The sequence below is a fragment of the Somniosus microcephalus genome, chromosome 7, assembly GCF_052327205.1.
Source record: "Somniosus microcephalus isolate GS21.2 chromosome 7, FLI_Smic_1.0, whole genome shotgun sequence".
Taxonomy (NCBI): Eukaryota; Metazoa; Chordata; class Chondrichthyes; order Squaliformes; family Somniosidae; genus Somniosus; species Somniosus microcephalus.
This window is the reverse complement of record NC_140993.1, coordinates 105,610,881-105,633,651: the sequence shown is the minus strand read 5'-3', so window position 1 is coordinate 105,633,651 and position 22,771 is coordinate 105,610,881. Positions and strand designations below refer to the sequence as shown.

Genomic DNA, 22,771 nt, shown 5'->3' with positions numbered 1-22,771 from the left:
TTGCCCCCTGGTCGGTTCAGTTACATGCTGCTCAAGAAACCCATCCCTAATACACTCAATGAACTCATCCTCAAGGCAGCCCTGCCCAATTTGATTTGTCCAATTAATATGATAGTTAAAATCCCCCATAATTATAGATGTTCCCTTATTACAAGCCTCAACTATTTCCTGATTGATACTCCGTCCAACAGAGTTGCCACTGTTCGGAGGCCTATAGACTACGCCCACTAGTGTTTTTTCCCCCTTATTATTCCTTGCCTCCACCCAAACTGTTTCATTATCCTGCTCTTTTGACCCAATATCATTTCTCTGTATTACAGTGATTCCTTCCTTTATTAACATAGCCACCCCACCTCCCCTTCCTTCCTGCCTGTCCTTCCTGGTCGTTAAATAACCTGGTATGTTTAATTCCCAGGCATTGTCACCCTGCAGCCATGTTTCTGTAATGGCCACAAGATCATACCCATATGTAGTTATTTGTGCCATTAACTCGTCTATTTTGTTACGAATCCTACGTGCATTCAGATAGAGAACTTTCAAATATGTTTTGTGACACTTAATTCCTGCTTTGGCCCTTTTTATTACCTTACCTTTTACTCCATACCTTCTGCCCCTTCCTGACATGCTCTGGTTTTTAATTTCCCCACTGCTACCTAAGTCTATGACCTTCTCTGTTGTCATTTTTATTGTTTGCTCGCTAGGAACCTCCCCCCCACTAGTTAGTTTAAAGCCCTCTCTACAGCCCTAGTTATATGATCCGCCAGGATTCTAGTCCCAGCACTGGCCAAGTGAAGCCCGTCCCAACGGAACAGCTCCCTCCTGCCACAGTACTGGTGCCAGTGTCCCAGGAAGCAAAACCCATTTCTCCCACACCAGTCTTTGAGCCACGCATTTAACTCTCTAATTTTATTTGTCCTAGCCAAATTCGCTCGTGGCTCAGATTATTACCCTTGAGGTTCTGTTTTTTAATTTGACCCCTAGCTGCTCATACTCCTTTAACAGAACCGGCTTCCTAGTCCTATCTATGTCGTTTGTACCAACATGGACCACGACAACTGGATCCACCCCCTCCCACTGCAAGTTTCTTTCCAGCCCAGAGGAGATGTCCTCAGCAACTGTCTCCGGTTCCGACTTATTCCACGTGGATTCCAACTAAACTTCCACGCTTCGTGCTTCGGATCCACCCAGGATTACAAATATCTCCAAGATATTAATCGTTCCTCGAACTACTGCTCTCGCCGCATCTTGAGATCCACGCTCAACGCCATGCGCCGCCACATGAACAACCTCGACCTCTCTCTTCAGCAGCACCGATGCACTCTATCTCAAAGCTGTCCGGGTCCACAGTTCCATTTCATCCTTCGACTCATCCGACGCTACAACAAAAAACTTTTCTTCTTCCTTTCCGATGTCAAGGATCGCAAGCTTCATCAACTCTTGGACACCAACGCCCCTCCGGAACCTTCTTCCCCTTCACTTTCCTCTGACCCCCCTTCTCCCAATCTTACCCCCTGCCGCGTTTTCACTATCCCCTCTGACCTCCCACTCTCTGACCCTGAACGATCAGTCCTCAGCAAAGGCCTGAGCTTCATCCCCTTACGCCCCCACCTCAATGAATTTCGAGCTCGGCACGATGTTGAACTCTTTTTCCGCCGCCTTCGTCTCCGTGCCCACTTCTCTGGCCAGGAGTCTTCCCCCCCGCACAACTGACCCTTTCTCCCGCTTGCAGAATTCCTGTTCTACCTGGACCCCTCCCCCTGGCCTCTTACCCTCTCTAGATCTTTTCATCGCTAACTGCCGCCGTGACATCGGCCGTCTCCATTTCTCTGCTCCCCTCACTCACTCCAACCTACCTCCCTCTGAACTTGCAGCACTCCATTCTCTTAGATCCAACCCTGACATTGTCATTAAACCCGCTGACAAGGGTGGTGCTGTTGTTGTTTGGCGCACTGACCTCTACCTAGCGGAAGCTGAACGCCAACTCTCCGACACCTCCTCCTACCTCCCCCTGGACCATGACCCCACTACCGAACATCAAACCACCATTTCCAAGACTGTCACTGACCTCATCTCCTCTGGAGATCTTCCCCCCGCTGCCACCAACCTCATAGTTCCCCAACCCCGCACAGCCCGCTTCTACCTCCTTCCCAAGATCCACAAACAGGACTGCCCTGGTAGACCCATCGGTTCAGCCTGTTCTTGCCCCACGGAACTTATCTCTTCCTATCTTGACTCCATCTTTTCTCCCCTTGTCCAGTCTCTTCCCACCTACATCCGCGACTCTTCGGACGCCCTCCGCCACTTTAACAGTTTCCAGTTTCCTGGCCCCAACCGCTTCCTTTTCACCATGGACGTACAATCCCTCTACACCTCCATCCCCCATCCGGATGGCCTGAGGGCGCTCCGCTTCTTCCTTGAAGAGAGGCCCGACCAGTCCCCATCCACCACTACCCTCCTCCGCCTGGCTGAACTTGTTCTCACATTGAACAACTTCTCCTTTAACGCCACTCATTTCCTCCAAATCAAAGGTGTTGCCATGGGTACCCGCATGGGTCCTAGCTATGCCTGCCTTTTCGTGGGCTATGTAGAACAATCTTTGTTCCAGTCCTACTCGGGTCCCCTCCCTCACCTCTTTTTCCGATACATTGATGACTGTATCGGTGCCGTTTCCTGCTCTCGTCCCGAACTTGACAATTTCATTCACTTCGCCTCCAATTTCCACCCTTCCCTCACCTTCACATGGTCCATCTCTGACTCTTCCCTTCCCTTCCTCGACTTCTCCGTCTCCATCTCTGGGGATAGGTTATCGACCAATATTCACTACAAGCCCACTGACTCCCACAGCTACCTGGACTACACTTCCTCCCACCCCGCTTCCTGTAAGGACTCTATTCCATTCTCCCAGTTTCTCCGTCTCCGCTGTATCTGCTCCAACGATGCCACCTTCCACACCAGTGCTTCAGACATGTCTTCCTTTTTCCGCAACCGAGGCTTCCCCTCTACCGTGATTGACACTGCCCTCGACCGTGTCAGTTCTATCTCCCGCACTTCTGCCCTCACCCCTGCCCCTCCCTCCTGGAACCACGATAGGGTTCCCCTTGTCCTCACCTTTCACCCCACCAGCCTCCACATTCAACGGATCATCCTCCGGCATTTCCGCTACCTCCAAAGTGATCCCACCACCAAACGTATCTTCCCCTCCCCTCCCCTTTCAGCATTCTGCAGGGACCGCTCCCTCCGAGACCCTAGTCCACTTCTCTATCACCCCAAACAGCCCTTCCCCTTCGCCTGGCACCTTCCCGTGCAAGCGGAGGAGATGTAACACCTGCCCCTATACCTCCCCCCTTCCCACTGTCCAGGGCCCCAAACACCCCTTCCAGGTGAAACAGCGATTTACTTGTACTTCTCGCAATCTAGTATACTGTATTCGCTGCTCACGATGTGGTCTCCTCTACATTGGGGAGACGAAATGCAGATTGGGTGACCGCTTTGCGGAACACCTCCGTTCAGTCCGTAAGGGTGACCCCGAGCTTCCGGTCGCCTGTCATCTTAATTCAACGCTCCATTCCCACTCGGACCTCACCGTCCTTGGCCTCTTGTATTGTTCCACGGAAGCTCAACGTAAACTCGAGGAACAGCACCTCCTCTTCCGATTAGGCACTCTGCAGCCTTCCGGACTCAATATCGAGTTCAACAATTTCAGATCATAACCTCGGCCCCTATTTCATTTTTTCTTGTAATTTTTCCGCTCCTTTCCCCACCCACCCCCCTTTCCTTTTGTTTCACTCTCACACCTGGCAGCTATCCCTTGCCCTGCCAGTACACTTTACACCCAATCTCAGCCTATTACCATCTCGTCTAGCTTCTAACACCTTTCATTGTCTCTTTTTTACTTCTTTTGTTTCTTTTATTCTTTTGCCCGATCGCAGCCCTGCCTCCGATCCATCTTTTCTTTCCAGTTTTGAAAAAGGGTTCGACCCGAAACGTCAACTCAAATTTCTGTCCACGGATGTTGCCTCACCTGCTGAGTTTTTCCAGCATTTTCTGTTGTTATTTGAGATGTCCTTAACCTTGGCACCAGGTAGGCAACACAGCCTTCGGGACTCTCGCTCTCGGCTGCAGAGAACTCTATCTATCCCCCTAATAATACTATCCCCTACCACTACAACATTTCTATTTACTCCCCCCTCTTGAATGGCCCCCCGTTCCACGGTGCTGTGGCCAGGTTGCTCATCCTCCCTGCAGTCCCTGCTCCTGTCCCCACAGGGAGTAAGAACCTCGAACCTATTGGTCAAGAGCAAGGGCTGCAGCTCCTCCAGCTCTACCTCCTGGATCCCCGTACCTGCCTCGCTCATAGTCACACCGTCCTGTCTCTGACCATGGGCTACATCTGAATTACTTAACTTCATAGGTGTGACCACCTCCTGATACAGAGTCCAGGTACTTCTCCCCCTCCCTGATGTGTCGCAGTGTCTGAAGCTCAGACTCCAGCTCATCGACACGGAGCTGGAGTTCCTGTAGCAGCAGACACTTGTCACAGACATAATCACCGCGAGCCTCAATGGGGTTCACCGGCTCCCACATCTCGCAACAGTAACACATCACCTGCTCCATTCTATGTAATTAATTAAATTTTTTATTGTTAGTTATGGACACCCTCTGCCCGATTTTAGATGCTAGTATCCCCTTTAATTAATTGGATTTAAATTAAATCAATCCCTCTAGTTACACCAGTTAAATGGTTTACCAACAGTCACTCTGCACCAGAAAGGCCTTATTAACTACAACCCACAGAGTTAAAGTTTGAAAAGAGCACCTAACACCCCACTTACCCTAACTCACAGCACTCTTTGATGACTCGCTCTCAGTGCTTGCTCGCACTAGGACTGGTCTTTTTATACTGTTTGTTTGTTTACAGCCAAATGAGTCACCCCTGCTGATTGGTTAGAAAACTGGTTTCCACTGCCTGCTGTGCCAATTTACTCCTACTGCAGTGTAACCTTGTTTTACTCTTCTTAAACCAACAAAATCCCAAATATTGTTAACAGGCAGTTAAGTGGCTGTAATCCCTTCCTGCTTCCAATGAGATGGGACCTGGCACGGGACGGCTTCCCGCCTCCTGGCAAGATGGCACGGAGGCGGGTTGGGCACCTGCCCCCAGATTCTGCCATTTTTCCAGCAGTCCCGCCTCCAAACCCACCTCCCCAGGGCTGGCAAAATCCACCCCATTACCAGCACAGGTAACTCAATAGCATTGAGAAGCAGCAACCCTGGCTGATAGTAGCCTCCCTAACCTGTGGGCACTGAGGCCAACTTTAGCACCCCTATTGAAACGTTAACTCTGTTTCTCTTTCCACAGATGCTGCCTGACCTGCTGAGTATTTCCAGCATTTTCTGTTTTTATTTCAGATTACCAGCATCCACGGTATTCTGCTTTTGTGTAGCATCCCTATCACTGGTTCCAGCTGAGATCATGAAACTCAACAGCTTGGGAATGGAATCTGGGATCTTCCAGGTTTTATGGTGCAGCTGCTCATTGGATAAAGCTAATTAGGACAGCTGTTTTGATGGTGGTTTTACTTTAAGCTGGTAATGAGGCAGGAGATTGTGTATAATTACTGGAGGCAGCATGAGCCTCTCCTGGTGCTGCTGTTTGTTAATTTTCTTTATCTGTTTTATGCCCTTGAGAAAAAAAGAACTGTCTCAGATGCAGCAAAAATGTCAGTGAGATGTTTTCTCTGCAAGAGTAACAACATCTGACTAAAAACACCTTTGCAGCAGGTGTAGAAATAGAGGATGCGACACACACCTTCACAGGTGAGACTGTGCAACAAAGCTCTGAATCAGCCTCATAAGATATATTTGTAATAATCTCCGTGCCAGTAAAAATATCTATAAATTTTAACTTTTAAATGTGTTTGTGTTTTTATGAGGTCCAGGGGGATATATGGGGGGAAAATCAATGTGTTGCTGTTACTGATACTCACTTCAGGCATTTGCTGAAGGTGTTATTAAATTTCATCATCTCATGTGTATTCCACAGAATGAGAAACATAGAAACATAGAAGATAGGAGCAGGAGTAGGCCATTCAGCCCCTCGAGCCTGCTCCGCCATTTAATGAGATAATGGCTGATCATCCAAATTCATATCCCTGTCCCTACTTCCTCACCATATCCCTTGAATCCTTTAGCCTTAAGAAATATATCTAACTCCTTCTTGAATATATTTAATGAATTGGCCTCAACCGCCCTTTGTGGTAGAGAATTCCACAGGTTCACCACTCTCTGGGTGAAGAAATTCCTCCTCATCTCTGTCCTAACTGGCTTACCCCTTATCTTTAGACTGTGACCCCTGGTTCTGCAATCCCCCACCATCGGGGACATCCTTCCTGCATCTAGTCTGTCTAGTCCTGTTAGAATTTTATAAGTTTCAATGAAATCCCCTCTCATTCTTCTAAACTCCAGCGAATATAAGCCCAATCGACCCAATCTCTCCTCATACGTCATTCCTGCCATCCCAGGTAACAGTCTGGTGAATCTTTGCTGCACTCCCTCCTTCCTCAGATAAGGCGACCGAAACTGCACACAATACTCAAGGTGTGGTCTCACCAAGGCCCTGTACAACTGCAGCAAGACATCCTTGCTCCTGTACTCGAATCCTCTCACTATGAAGGCCTGCCCCTGCTCCACCTGCATGCTTACCTTCAGCGACTGGTGCACAAGGACACCCAGGTCTCGTTGCACTTCCCCTTCTCCCAATCTATTGCTGTTCAGATAATAATCTGCCTTCCTGTTTTTGCCACAAAAGTGGATAACCTCGCATTTATCCACATTGTGCAGATGCATGGCAGATGCAGTATAATCACCCAGCCTGTCCAAATCATACTGGAGTTTCTCGGCATCCTCCTCACAGCACACACGCCCACCCAGCTTTGTGTCATCTGCAAACTTGGAGATATTACATCTAGTTCCCTCGTCTAGATCATTAATATATATTGTGAATAGCTGGGGTCCTAGCACCAATCCCTGCGGTACCCCACTAGTCACTGCCTGCCACTCGGAAAAAGACCCGTTTATTCCAACTCTTTGCTTCCTGTTCTCTATCCAAGTCAGTACTTTACCCCCAATCCCATGTGCTTTAACTTTATACGCTAATCTCTTATGCGGGACCTTATCAAAAGTCTTCTGAAAGCCCAAATACACCATGTGATAAAAATGATAACTTCCGGGAAGTTATGTCATCACTTCCTGTGAACTATGAACTATGAACTGTGTACATACCTCACTTCCTGTCATATGTCACTTCCGGTTGGACTGGTATAAATACTGGTCTGTTCAGTATTGTAAGAGGCTTCTACCAGAGGCATGGTAAAGACCTCTCTTGTGTATATAGTGTGTTTATAAGTTACTTAAAGCTTACTTTAAAGTTACTTGATGGTAAGTCTCCTTTTTCTTACATCAATTTAAGTAACTTAGTATTTACACTGACAAATACTAGACCTTCAGACAAACTCGGAAGTTAAGGATCCAGGGAACCACCCATCATGGAGAAAATCCTTAGACCTATTCGTCTGGACTTGGACCCGAATACACCAGCAGCTGGCAGGGTATGGAAGCATTGGTATCGTACTTTTGAGAATTTTCTGGATGAATGTAAAGCGGATGCTCCTGCTAAATTGAAGATACTTGTCAATTATGTGACCCCAAAAGTGTTCGAATATGTTGATGAATGGGATAATTACGAAGAGGTGATTCGGGCACTTAAGAAACTGTATGCGAAGACCCCAAATGAGGTCTATGCTAGACATCTACTGGCCACAGCCCGACAAGGGCCAGGGGAACCAATTGACGAATTCCTGCAAGAACTTCGCAGGCTCAGCGTAGATTGTATCTTTCAGGCAGCCTCAGCTGAGCTGTACCGCCAAGAAATGATTCGTGATGCTTTCATCTGCGGGATTGCCTCTCCATTTATACGCCAGCGTCTACTAGAAAGTAAAACACTTGAGCTACAAAAAGCTTTTGACCTAGCTTGTTCACTGGATTTGGCAAAGAGAAATGCAGACCTCTATCAGCTGCCCAGATCTCGATCTGCTGCTGTAGCTGCAACCAGACAATTCAAGCGGTCTCAGGTGAACCCTATCATGGGGGAATCTAATTCTGATAATTCTGATGAAGAAGAGGAGGACGACCCCACTTTAGCAGCCTCTTGGCAATCTAGGAAGGAATGCTTCTTTTGTGGAGATGCTTTTCACCCTAGGAAAACCTGCCCTGCTCGCAATGCAATCTGCAGTTATTGCGGAAAAAAGGACACTTTGCTAAAGTTTGCCTATCAAGGGCCTCTACGAGGGCCAATCCAGCTAAGGCCTACCGAACTGCCCCAATTAGGGCCTATCAAGATGCTCCAGCTAGGACCTATCAAGCTTCCTCTCGAGCTCTCTCCCGAAGAAGCACACCGAGAGTTTTAGCCACTCTCTGTGCAACGACACCAATTACAGCTGCTTGCCCACAGAACCTGTCTCATGCAGCCACAAAAATTTCAATTAAAGGGCATACCTTAGATGCCTTAATTGACTCAGGAAGTACTGATAGTTTCATTAAGGAACAGATTGTTGCGAAATTGAAACTACATGTCTTCCCATCGGACCAGGCAATTGCGATGGCCCAGTCATCACTTAATACCAGAATCTCCGGCTTTTGTGTTGTTGATATGACACTTCATGGTCGTATGTATCCCTCCACCCGACTTTCGGTGCTCAAAGACTTATGTAGTGATCTCCTCTTAGGGCTGGACTTCCAAAAACAGCATAAGAAACTCACCATTGAGTTTGGTGGATCCAAACCCGGACTTACTATTTCTAATATACCGTCTAAATTACCATTTTGTGCATTATCAGCAGCTTCACTTGATGAACCCTCATTATTTGCCAGTATTCCGCCTCAATGCCAACCGATAATAACGAAATCGCGGCGCTTTAATCAGGAAGACCAATCTTTTATTGCGGCTGAAATCTCTCGACTTCTAGCAGAGGATATCATTGAACCATGTTCGTCGCCCTGGCGGGCTCAAGTCGTCATTGTCAAGAACCCTCTAAAACCTCACAAACAGCGACTATGCATCGATTATTCGCAAACCATCAATCAATATACCGACTTGGACGCCTACCCATTGCCACGCATTGATGATATGGTTAATAAACTGGCCGAATACAAAGTGTTCTCAACTTACGATTTAAAAAGTGCCTATCATCAGTTACCCTTGAAGGTCTCAGATAAGCAGTACACAGCCTTTGAGGCTAATGGACGGCTGTACCAATTTCGTCGCCTCCCATTCGGGGTTACTAATGGAGTGGCTGTCTTTCAACGGGCAATGGATGGCCTGGTTAAGCAGGAAAACCTAAGGGACACTTTTCCCTATCTTGATAACATTACCATTGCAGGTCACGATCAACAGGAACACGACTCCAACCTCCAAAAATTTCGGGATGCCCTCCATCGCCGTAATTTGACCCTGAATGAATCCAAATCTGTTGAGTCGCAACCGACCATCAACATCCTTGGCTACTGCGTAGGCAATGGTATCATTAAGCCAGACCCAGAAAGACTTCGCCCGCTCCAAGAGCTCCCGTCACCTAAGAATCCGGCTTCTTTACGTCGGGCTCTCGGTCTGTTTGCATACTACGCTAAATGGATTCCTAATTTTTCGGACAAAATCCAACCCTTGCTGCATGCTAGATCATTTCCACTGGGAACAGCGGCTGTTGCAGCCTTTAACCTTCTCAAAAAACAGTTGGAGAAAGCGGCTCTTCACTCCATTGATGAGAATCTCCCTTTCGTGGTTGAATGTGATGCCTCGGAGGTGGCGATCTCGGCTACTCTGAATCAGGAAGGTCGTCCTGTAGCATTTATGTCCAGGACCTTACAAGGTGCCGAGCTACATTATCCTCCGGTTGAGAAAGAAGCCACAGCCGTCATAGAGGCAGTACGGAAGTGGAACCATTTTCTAGCTCGCCAGCACTTTACATTGATCACGGACCAACGATCAGTCGCCTTCATGCTCGATAATCGAAAACGAACCAAAATTAAGAATAATAAAATACAACTTTGGAGGATGGAACTGGCCTCTTTTGGTTATACCATTCTCTATCGGCCTGGCAAGGAGAATGTGGCCCCGGACACCCTCACACGGGCATTCTGCTCCACTATGTCATCCTCCACTCTCATGGATGTCCACAATGGTTTGTGTCATCCTGGCGTTACGCGCATGCTACATTTCGTACGATCACGGAATCTCCCTTTTTCCACTGGAGATGTAAAGAAAATATGCTCAGAATGCCGGCTTTGTGCGGAATTAAAACCTCAGTTCTTCCGCCCCTCAGATGGTATACTCATACATGCAACCCAACCGATGCAACGACTTAGCATCGATTTTAAGGGCCCAGTGCCCTCTTCAACTCGGAACACATATTTGCTCACCATGATCGACGAATATTCACGTTTTCCGTTTGCCTTCCCCTGCTCCAATATGCTGGCGTCCACAGTAATCTGCTGCCTTGAGCAGGTATTTTCTCTCTGTGGCATGCCGGCTTATATTCACTCAGATCGGGGTCCATCCTTTATGTCAAGGGAACTCAAGGACTACCTCTCAGAACGGGGAATTGCTACAAGCAAAACAACACCATACCATCCCATCGGAAATGGGCAGGTAGAGAGGTATAACGGTATCATCTGGAATTCCGTACGTCTCGCTTTAAGACCTCGGGGCCTACCAGACCAGCAATGGGAAACAGTGCTTCCGGATGCATTGCACTCTATACGGTCCCTGCTTTCTACAGCCACAAATACTACACCTCATGAGCGGTTCTTTGGATTCCAGCGTCGCTCATCTCATGGGACATCACTCCCGTCATGGCTAACTACTCCTGGACCTGTATTACTCCGAAGATACGTTCGGACGTCTAAAAATGACCCTCTTGTAGACGAGGTCGAACTAACCGATGCCAACCCCACCTATGCAAACATACAATATTCCGACGGCCGAGAATCTACCGTATCATTACGGGATCTGGCTCCCTGCCCACCAGGACCTAGTGGGACATCGGGTGATGGCATTTCACCAGGAAACTCTTGGGACCTATCGGGTACCCCTCTCCAGGATCCTGATCGGACACCAACTAGCTTGGTGCCGGTAGAACCCCGTGCTCAAGGTTGCGACCCTCCCAGTACCGCGCATGAAAGTACTGATCCGCCACAGACCAGCTCTGCACCTCCCTCTGAACAGAGGCAGTCCGACTTTGAACCTATTGGGGCTCGTACTCGAAGCCATGATCTCCCCGACCCTTCACAGGGCAATCCAGGCCACACAGACTCTGACCAATGGCCAACCGCATGTAAGCGGACCAGTGACCCTCTACGACGGGAATCCAAACGGGTGCGACTCTTCCTTGTTCGGCGGCTGCGGACCAAAAGGTAGACCACAGCCTCCTCTTCCTGCAGGAGGGAAGAATGTGATAAAAATGATAACTTCCGGGAAGTTATGTCATCACTTCCTGTGAGCTATGAACTATGAACTGTGTACATACCTCACTTCCTGTCATATGTCACTTCCTGTTGGACTGGTATAAATACTGGTCTGTTCAGTATTGTAAGAGGCTTCTACCAGAGGCATGGTAAAGACCTCTCTTGTGTATATAGTGTGTTTATAAGTTACTTAAAGCTTACTTTAAAGTTACTTGATGGTAAGTCTCCTTTTTCTTACATCACACCACATCCACTGGTTCTCCCTTATCTATTCTACCAGTTACATCCTCAAAAAATTCCAGTAGATTAGTCAAGCACGATTTACCTTTTGTAAATCCATGTTGACTTTGTCCGATCCTGTCACTGTTTCCCAAGTGCTCTGCTATTACACCTTTTATAATCGACTCTAGCATTTTCCCCTCTACTGATGTCAGGCTTACCGGTCTATAATTCCCCGTTTTCTCTCTACCACCTTTTTTAAATAGTGGGGTTACATTAGCTACCCTCCAATCCTTGGGAACTGTGCCAGAGTCTATAGAATTTTGGAAGGTGACCAGCAATGCATCTTCTATTTCTAGGGCCACTTCCTTAAGTACCCTAGGATGTAGATTATCAGGCCCTGGGGATTTATCGGCCTTCAATCCCGTCAATTTCCCTAACACCATTTCCCTACAAATACTGATTTCATTCAGTTCCTCCCTCTCATTAGACCATATTTTCCCAACATCTCTGGAAGGTTATTTGTGTCCTCCTTTGTGAAGACAGAACCAAAGTATGTATTTAATTGGTCAGCCATTTCTTTGTTCCCCATTATAAATTCTCCTGATTCTGACTGCAAGGGACCTATGCTTGACTTCACCAATCTTTTTCTCTTCACATATCTATAGAAGCTTTTACAGTCAGTTTTTATGTTCCCTGAAAGCTTACTCTCATACTCTATTTCCCCTCTCTTAATTAATCCTTTTGTCCTCCTTTGCTGAATCCTAAACTGCTCCCAGTCCTCAGGTTTGCTGCTTTTTCTGGTCAATTTATATGTCCTCTCCTTAGATCTTATGCTATCCCTAATTTCCCTTGTTAGCCATGGCTGCACCACCTTTTTTGTTTTATTTGTATGCCAGACAGGGATGAACAAATTCTGTAGTTCATCCACGCGATCTTTAAATGTTTACCCTTTAAGTAACGTTCCCCAATCCATCCTAGCCAACTCGCGCCTCATACCATCGTAGTTTCCTTTATTTAAATTCAGGACCCTAGTCTCTGAGTCAAATATATCACTCTCCATCTTAATGAAGACTTCTATCACAGAATCACAGAAACCCCACAGTGCAGATAGAGGCCATTTCGGCCCATCGAGCCTGCACCGACAGATATCCCACCCTATCCCCGTAACCCCACGTATTTAATCCCCCTAACACTAAGGGTCAATTTATCATAGCCAATCATCCTAACCCGCACATCTTTGGACTGTGGGAGGAAACCGGAGCACCCGGAGGAAACCCATGCAAACACGGGGAGAATGTGCAAACTCCACACAGACAGTCACCCAAGGCCGGATTCGAACCCGGGTCCCTGGCGCTGTGAGGCAACAGTGCTAACCACTATGCCACCGTGCTGCCCATATTATGATCGCTCCAACCCAAGGGGCCTTGCACAAAAAGATTGCTAATCAATCCTTTTTCATTACATAATACCCAGTCTAAGATGGCCTGATCTCTAGTTGGTTCCTCGACATAGGAGGAGTGGAATTTTATGGCACAAACAGATTAAACTAGCTGTGCAAACAATGTAGGTAATAATACCCAGTTCATTTTGTTCAAATCTAAATCAGTGAAATTGCACAAGATATAATCCTTGATGTCAATTGAAACAAAAATCGGGAGAGTTGTAAAAGGGGTTGCTGGTTCGCTATCAACCATTTTACACTATCACACAAAGTCAAAATTACCTGCAACATTTAAGTTGCCACTCTCCTGGAAAGAGTGTAATGCTTATAACCGTGCAAAATTGTCTTATCTTTTAAGAAATGAAACGTCTTCCACATTCCAGTGAGAATGGAGTGTGTGTGGTGCAACATTGCCATCTACTGGTGTAGTAGCATATGACCCATAAAGATCACATGACAATAATCTCAGAGCCAGTCGTCTGACGTTTCTTATGCACTGTCTTTGAGGTGTATAAATATGAACTGTCTTCAGTAGTTATTTGATATTCAGTGCTGAGATCTAACATGGATTGGAGTAGTCTTAGACCCTAATGGATATCCTACTTGTAAGCACATAGATGTATAGACTTGCTTTTGTACTTTCTGTCAATATTATTAAAAGTTGATTTATCTCTAACGTCTGCACCTATATCATTTTGATTAATCTACTTGGCTGATCTAACAAGTATCACATTGGTGCCATGGGGGTATTCTTTCAAGGTTAGTGCCATAACATATTGCTGAGAGAGAATAAAGGGAGCTGTACTCTGCATTTAACTGTGCTGTACCTGACTTTGGAATGTCTAAAATGGGAACTTGTTCCATTTCCCAGTGCTAACATCTTTTGTCTTGAGAGAGATTGGCAGAGACCTGGGAGATGGTTGCCTGCCCTCCCTGCTGCCTGGAAAATGATGTGTGGAACGTGGAAAAACATTTTTTTAAAAAATCCATAACAATAACTCTTGCCTGTAGCCAAGTATTTCACTCTCTTTAACCATGTGCAGTATGTAGGATTCCTTGCTTGTGCCTGTAAGTCCAGGTAAGATAAGGATAGTAGGTCTTGTAGCAGAAACAGGATATAGTGCATTGTCATCATTATCATTCCAGTCCAAGGAAATATGTCCACCATCTGCTGTCGTAATGAGCTCACTGTAATGCAGAGAAAATAAACAAAATGAAAATATACCAATTCTGTACACCGTTTTATACAACAGCAATCTCATTTTTTCTTTTGTTGTTTATGATATCATTAATTTATACAATCACTGGGCCGGATATTCTGATCCCTACGGGTGTGTACACACCCGTAGGGACATCGGAAATGCCAGTTTCAGGCATGCACAGCACATGCGCTGAAAACCGGCATATCCGATCTCTCAAGAATGCTCTTGACAGATCGGATGCCTGCCCTGGAGGAGGGCCTCTGCGGGCAGATAGTCTCACTTTCTGGAGAACCTCCGCCCACAGAAAACCCTTAGAACTCTTAAGCCTGGTAAAAGCAGGTGTAAGGCCTGCTTTTACCAGGGTAAGAGTTGAAAAAAGTTTAAAAAAAAAAAAAAAAAATTTCACTCATTTATCATTTAAAAATACTTCAAAAAAGGTAAGTTTATTTTTAGCCCCGTAAAAAACTTTAATTATTTTTTTCAAAAAATTAAATTGTTGTTTAAAATATTTAATTTATTGTAATTTCAACAAATTTTAAAAATGTGATTTAAAAAAAATGTATTTAATGTTTTGAAGTGTTTTTGGGGTGGTCTCCATTCATATATTTGACAGGTCTATCTGTCAAGTGCATGAAGGGAGATTCCCTTCTTAGATTGGCTCCCCATGGCCCGCATGCGCCCCGGGATATGTAGGCCCTGCGCACTTGGAGTTGGAGAGGCCCAGCTTCGGAACTATATGCACCTCGGGAGCCCTCGGGTAAGTGCGTAGATTTTTTCCCAGATCGGAGGCCTCCGCACGTGGGAAGCCTCCGGTCGGAAAATACGGCCCATTATTTGCTGGATACTATACAAGCATAATTTATTATTATTACTCTTTTGGGCAAATGATGCAGTTGAATGCAACAACTAGTCTATCAACAAATTCAATGCTTTTGAACTAGGATTAGGCTTAGATTTCCTGAAACTACAGGTAAAAAAAAAAGCTAATTTTACAAATCATTTCTACCCACCACCCATTTAATAATTTGTTCAACAATTCATTCCAAAAGAAAATTTAAAAAACACTGTAGTTCTGGAATTTGAGTCAATTACCATCTAAAAATATAAACCAAGTCATTGGGCTGAATTTTCCGTGGTGGTAGCGGGTGCGATCGGTGGTGGGTTGGGTGGGAAAGTTGTTTTTTTTTTGACAGCGGGTCAGGAACCCACTGTCAACTCGTTCCCATGCGCCATTCCCACAGGCGCATCTGTCAGCCTGGAGCCGACCCACCCTGCAGCAGCGGGGGACCCAACTGAAATCATTATGAGGTAATTTACAGGCACTTAAAGGCCTTTTCCCCCCTACTTTTTAAATTTCCCTGCATGGCCATGGGATTCACACAGCTCAGGAACTATGTCTGTCAACCTGAGGAATGAGTTCCATGGCCATTGCTCCAGCTGATTACTTGACAGCATGGAAAACAAACCAAAATAAAAATATGTTGATTACATCAGCTAACAGATTGTTGGAGATTATGTTCTACTTGAAAAGCTACTGGTAAATGTTAATTTTTCACTGGCCATTCTCGGCTGTTGCCTTCCAGTGAATTGCAATGAATTGATCTGCACTATAAAAAAACGACATATACCATTTAAATAATTTTTTGTGTTGTTTCTGGTCAGGTTGTTCTCACAGTACACTGATTGTCCAGATACAGTTGATGACTTGATTTAAAGTGTAACAATTTCATTCTCATCACTCATTCCACTGGTTCAATTTGCTTTCAGTCCCTGAATATGACTAATTTAATTTTTCAGTTTGAGACTTTAGGGTGAATTTCTGCAGAGGTTCTCTCACTTGCCCATTGTTAACTTCAACAGAAGAGCTGCAGAAATCCCAGAAACACATTATAAGCACCACTTACACTGTCAGGGATTCTGCAGCTCTTCCGCTGAACTTGCATAAGATTGTAAATCCACCCCTTTACAATTACATTTAAAATCTGCTTAATTTTATATATTACCTATACATACACATCTTTTATTTGTACCTGTTACTGATACAAAAGTCTATAGATTTGTGACTAAAGCACCAATAACTTCCCAATTAATGTCCTTTGTTAATTATGATCTTGATCGTATTTGTAGATGGAGACATATTACTTAATAATTTTATTTAAATATTTCTTTGTCACTCATATATAACTTTTATTATATGATTATACAGCAAAGATTCAATACCACATGTTAGATTAAACTTGAAATTCAATGTGGCCAGGGTCCCTTTAAGGATCCCAGGCTTAAAACACACCATGAATGGCGTCACCAGACCTGCTCCATCTCATTGGGCCAGGTAATGCGCTTGGCGGGCTTAATAGGCCCCATTAAGTTAAGTTAATTTTGTACAGCGGGATAGAGCCAGCAGCGGGGTTGCGACTCGCCACGGACACCGGCCGCACCGGACCCGTCAAGGCAAGGAAAATTCCAGCCATTGTGTTTCATGTGCTGAGCATGAAAAGGCAGAAAAGTTTGGTGGTTGAATCAGAGTTCTGAATTTAAATATTTTGGTTGGAATGGAAATTTCTAAAATGTCAGTGACTTGAATGCACATTGAAATCTGAATTATATGTAACTGAAAGCAAAGAATGATTTAAAGTATTTTCCTATTTGAAAGAATACAGTTAATTTCTGACTATGCATCAATACAGGACAATGCTAATGGTACAATAAACAGAAAAACAGTGGAGCGTACTTTCTGTATTCCACCCAAGGTTTGGTTGTGATGAATGGCCTGAGCAGTGTCTGGACTCTTGCTTCCCAGCACCAAAAGGTCGGATAATAAGTCTCTGTTACCACAGGACAATACCTCTGTAGAAACTGAGATAGTGTTGCTGTCCCTGTGATAAGCTGCGGCTTCTGCAATAAATCAAGCTCACAGTTACAGTGTGACAGCAAATTCATGACATTTACTGGAGTTAAAAGAAAAAAAAACTGGCGACTACTAGAAATCTACAATAAAAACAAGAAATAAAAGACTGGATTACAGTCCCAGGTTCATCAGAACTGAGTTTCCAGAATGTTCTGCTTTTATTTTATTAATATTTGCCCCTGTGTTGCTGTATACAACAGTCATCACTTTATGACTGCTGAGTCTTAAATTGAAAAATTAAAAAACATTCAGACAGATGTATTCCATTGCTGAAGCTTTAAGGGCCAATTCTGCAAGCCTGACTCTCAAAAACTGCTGGACTACATTGTGTGGGCCTGCTGATAAGTATAAATAAGCTCCCTGCATCACTGGTGTCTTGCGCAGGGACTGTGAGGATGTGGGGTAGGGAAAATGAGAGAATTTAAATTAAAAGTGAAGCAGTTGAGAGATGCATAACTAAGATTGCTGCGATGAGGTGTGTTTGCTGTGGGATGTTGACCAGTGTGAAAAACAAGTATAATAGATGGGTGAAATGATACAAAAATTGCCCGTTGATCAAAAAGCTTAAGGGAAGGTTATGGCTTTAGAGAGAAAGGCACAGAAACCTACAAGGGCAGATAGAGGTGCGGGGGTTATTGAGAGTGAGTGGAAAGTATGAGATTCAGTGAATTATCATAGGTCAGTGAAATGGCTGGGCTTGCATTAGAATCTCCGGTAAATCATCAGGAATTTGAGCTCGACATCGGTACAACTATGGACAAGGACAAGTGCTGAAGGAAATCATGAAAATGGGGATAGTGGTAGATTGGTAAAAGTGGGAATTTTAATTTTAAGCACTTACGCTTTTCAATTTGTAGATTATTAATCAAAAAGAAAAGGAAAGCCAACTGTAATTTGGATTTTCAATAGACCAACTAGACCGTCACTCGACAAAAAGCTACCTCAGCCATCATTCTCCCACATTCAACCCTTCCCCGAACCCCGTCAGTTCACAGTGGCACTCTTCTCCATCTCCCAACTCAATTCAACCTAACATGCTACTTCCCCTCCAACCCAGTTCAAGCTGGTTCTCTTCTCCATTTCCTCCATTCAAGCTGGCACTCCCCACCCTCCCACTAAGTTCTGGCAACAACAACTTGAATTTATATAACGCCTTCAACATAAAAAGAACATCCTATGGTGCTTCACAATGGAGATAGACAGGGAATGGACATTGAGCCATGGAGGGAGACATTAGAAGGGCTGACTGGCTGCCTGGTTGAAAAGATGGATTTTGTATAAGTGAAGAGAGAAGAGGAGAGGTGGAGAGGTTTAGGGAGGGTGTTCCAGAAAATTGGGCCGAGGCAGCTGAAGGCTCTGTAGGTGGTGGATGAAATGAGGGGGATGCAAACCAGACCTTTTCACTTGCTTGATGCATCAGTGAACAGCTGTCTGATTTATACATAGTATATATGTAGCCAGTGGTGGCGTGAAAGAGTCTGGAGGCATAAACATTTAATACAGTGATGGCCTTCACAGACGTATGAAGAACTTTCTCTGTGATAGAAGTTGTCTGCAGGTCAACCTCAAGGGGATGGTTTAACTCGATGACAGCCTCACTTGTGAAGCAGAAGTGCCAATGACAAGTCTCCTTTGTAATGCATAGGTAGGTCTATCTTGGTGTCTTCTGGGTAAGGAAGGTATGCACATAATACTCAGGTTTAGTTACAGCTGATTTTCTTGCCCTCATCTTGCTCATCCAAATTGTGCAGTGGTATGGCAATCCCTAAAAGAATCTCCATGGTGAGAACTTTGCTGCAAGTAACATTGCAGCTGCAATCAGAACATGGAAAATAAGTCTTGCAGTGCAAAAAATCTGGCACATACAGCAAAAGTAATTATTGCACAAAGTAAAATGCAGATAGAATTATTAAGTAAAAAAAAATGAAACTTTGCAGCCAACAGTGAAAACTCCAAAAACAGCTTTAAGCATCCAATTTTTACAGACCAGGTCATACTCCTAATTCACATGAGCGAGCTATGATATGGGAGAGGACCCAGTTAGAAAACTGTAAAATTCATTAACATAATTTACAAAATAATGAGGGTTGTTCTGATCACCAGTGTGGGCTCAAAAAAAAAAAAGTACAATTTCTGTCAGCACATCAGGCACTCAGGCTTCTGTGCCTGATATTTGGACATGTTCACCCAGACAGCGGGGCTTCGGGTTGTAAAGTTCGCGCCTCAATAATACACGGACTTCGGGAGAACAGTTTAACAGGTACTTTACTGGACAGGAGGCAGCGTCAGACTGAAAATACAGAAGCCTGCTAGGGCCTTTTCTACAGGGGTGGTCACTGCCGGTACTGCAGTCTAAGACCAGTTATTCCCTTAAAGGTACATACACAACAATTCCTCCCCTTTTAGATAAACAGTACATAACATTCATTTAACAACTAAATAATAACTAATTACAATTACAATTTTCTCAGTAATATATACATCAACTGAAATAGTCATTTATAAGTTCAGTCTTTGAGGAGGCTTCCTGATCCTGACTGGATAGCGCCTTTCTCGAGTATCCTGTTCTGGCGGTGGAGTCAATTCTGGCTCATTGTCATTGGTTGGTTCGTCAGCTTCCAATACCCCTGCTTCTGAGGTAGATGCAATCTGTACTTCGGGCTCATTACCAGGTGCACATGCTTGTGGTATAGGTTTGGCTTGTTCCTGTGACTCTAGAATCTGGTCAGCATGGCGTCTCACGATGCTCTCTCCAACGTCCACTGTGTACATTAGTAGTCCCTGCTGTGTGCATATCGTTCCTGGCTGCCATTTTTCTGTTCGGTAGTCGCGGGCCAAGACTGGTTGCCCTATCTTGAAGCTCCTGGTTGGCTTCTCATTTATGTGCTGGAACTGCTTATCCTCAACATCTCGTCTTATGTTTGGTTTGAGCAAATCCAAGCGACATCTTAGTCTCCGGTTGAAAAACAGTACGGCTGGAGTTTGGTTGGTTACTGCATGTGTCGCATTCCGGTAAGCAAACAAGAAGTTATCCACCTTGTGTTGCAGTGGTATGTCGTCATTATACATTGCCTTTATGGCCTTTTTAAAGGTCTGAACAAACCTCTCAGCCAATCCATTTGTGGCTGGATGATATGGGGCAGATGTGTAATGTTTCACCCCATTATTCTTCAGGAACCTCCGGAAATCCTCAGACACAAACTGTGGGCCATTGTCGGAACAAATCTGTTCTGGCAACCCATTCCTGGTGAAGATGGTCCTTAGGACTGCAATAATTTTCTCCGTCATGGTGGAGGACATTTTAATGACCTCTGGCCATTTCGAATGGGCGTCCACAGCGATTAGAAACATTGAGTCCATAAATGGACCAGCGAAATCAATGTGTACCCGTTGCCATGGAGATGAGGGCCACTCCCATGGATGTAGCGGGGCCTGTGGTGGGGCGTTTTGGACCTTCTGGCATCCTGTGCATCTCTTGGTCATATCGTCGATATCTTTATCGATTCCCGGCCACCACACAAACGCCCTGGCTAGGCTCTTCATTTTTACCCCTCCCAGATGACCCCCGTGAAGATCATTGAGCACTCTATCTCTCAACTTGGGTGGAATTACCACTCGGGATCCACACATCAAGGTTCCCCGGCACACTGACAGCTGTTCTTTCCTTGGCGAGAATGTTGGCAACAGTGAGTCGCCATATGCTGGCCATCCCTTCACCGTCAAATCATAGACCCGAGAGAGTGTCGGGTCATTTCGTGTTTCCTTCTCAATACTTGCGTTTGTAACAGGCAAATATTCGACTATGGTCGCATGGAATATCTCCACAGGGTCCACTGCAGGTGCTTCTTCCGCCGTAGGCAACGGTAGGCGCGACAGTCCATCAGCATTTCCATGTTGCTTCGTACCTTTGTACTCTATGTCATACTGATATGCCCCTAGAAAAAGTGACCATCTTTGCAGCCATTGCGCCGTCATCACCGGAACGCCCTTCTTTGGGTTAAAAATTGAGACCAGGGGTTGATGATCAGTCAGTAGGGTGAATTTCTGCCCGTGCAGATAGTGATTGAACGTCTTCACCCCCCACACCAGGCTGAGGGCCTCCCTGTCAATCTGGGCGTAGTTACGCTCGGCTGAGGTTAGCGAGCGCGATGCAAAGGCTATTGGCCTCTCTGAACCGTCACGCAATTTGTGTGACAGCACCGCTCCAATGCCGTAAGGTGACGTATCACATGCCAACCGAATCGGCAGTGTTGGGTTGTAGTGGGCCAATACTTCTTTTGAAGTGATTAGGCATTTACATTCCTGAAAGGCACGCTTACACTCATCACTCCATTTCCATGTTACACCAGTTTGAAGCAGGGCGTTCAGTGGGTGCAGAATTGTGGATAAATTCGGCAAGAACTTATGGTAGTAGTTCACCAACCCGAGGAACGACCTCAGTTGCGACACATTTTCTGGTGCTGGAGCCTTGACTACAGCCTCAATCTTGTCTGGTGACTTATGCAGCCCTTCCTCATCAATCATGTGGCCACAATACGAGATTTGTCTCCTGAAGAATTCGCATTTGGGGCAGTTGGCTCGTAGCCCATATTCCTGCAATCTCGTGAGCACCTGTTCCAGGTTGGCAAGGTGTTCATTGTCATTTTCGCCCGTAACCAGGATGTCGTCCAAATAACACTGGGTCCCCGGGATCCCTTGCAGGACTTGTTCCATTGCCCTCTGCCAAATAGCCGGGGCCAATGCTACCCCGAATACCAGTCGATTGTACTGGTAAAGGCCTTTGTGAGTGTTTATCGTGAAGTATTTCCTAGATGCTTCTTCCACCTCCATTTGTAGATACGCTTGAGCCAGGTCAATCTTCGTAAAACGTTTCCCTCCAGATAGTGAGGCGAAAATATCTTCTATCCGCGGAAGCGGATACTGTACTGTGTGCAGGACTGGGTTCACAGTCACCTTGAAGTCCCCGCAGATGCGAACCTTCCTTGGCTCCCCAGGCGTGCTGCTCAATGCTTTCTTCATTACAGGAACGATGGGTGTGGCCCACTCGCTCCAGTCCACCTTAGACAGCACCCCCAAATCTCCAGACTCTCCAGTTCAGCTTCCACAGCTGGGCGGATCGCGTATGGCACCGGTCTGGCCTTGAAAAATTTTGGGGTTGCGTTATCCTCAATCTTTATGGTTGCCTTTACTCCTTTTAGAGTCCCAAGTCCTTGTTGGAACACCTCTTCCGCGTCAGACAGAATCTGTGACAGACGTCCAGGTGCGACGTCATCATCTTTTTTGTCAGTCACAGTTAGTGCCAGAATGGAATGCCAATACAATTGTAGTTTTTGGATCCATTCACGTCCCAATAATGGTGGTCCTCCATCTCGTAGTATATACATGTATAGTTTCTGTGTTTCCTTTCCGTTATATTCAACTGGCACCCTTATTTTTCCTCTGGGGTAGACCTTTTGCCCCGTGTATGTCTTCAATACAATG

At 45.5% G+C, this 22,771-nt stretch overlaps 1 protein-coding gene across 1 annotated transcript in view; it reads right to left on the bottom strand.

Moving 5' to 3' along the window:
- abhd3 (abhydrolase domain containing 3, phospholipase) overlaps positions 1-22,771 on the bottom strand; it is a 144,084-nt gene that overhangs the window by 57,993 nt on the left and 63,320 nt on the right. The window contains exons 2-3 of the mRNA XM_085992808.1: positions 17,114-17,277; positions 14,186-14,368 (exon numbers count right to left, since the gene is read on the bottom strand). Of these exons, the coding sequence (XP_085848934.1) occupies positions 14,186-14,368; positions 17,114-17,277 (347 nt within the window). The remainder of the gene's footprint in view (positions 1-14,185; positions 14,369-17,113; positions 17,278-22,771) is intronic.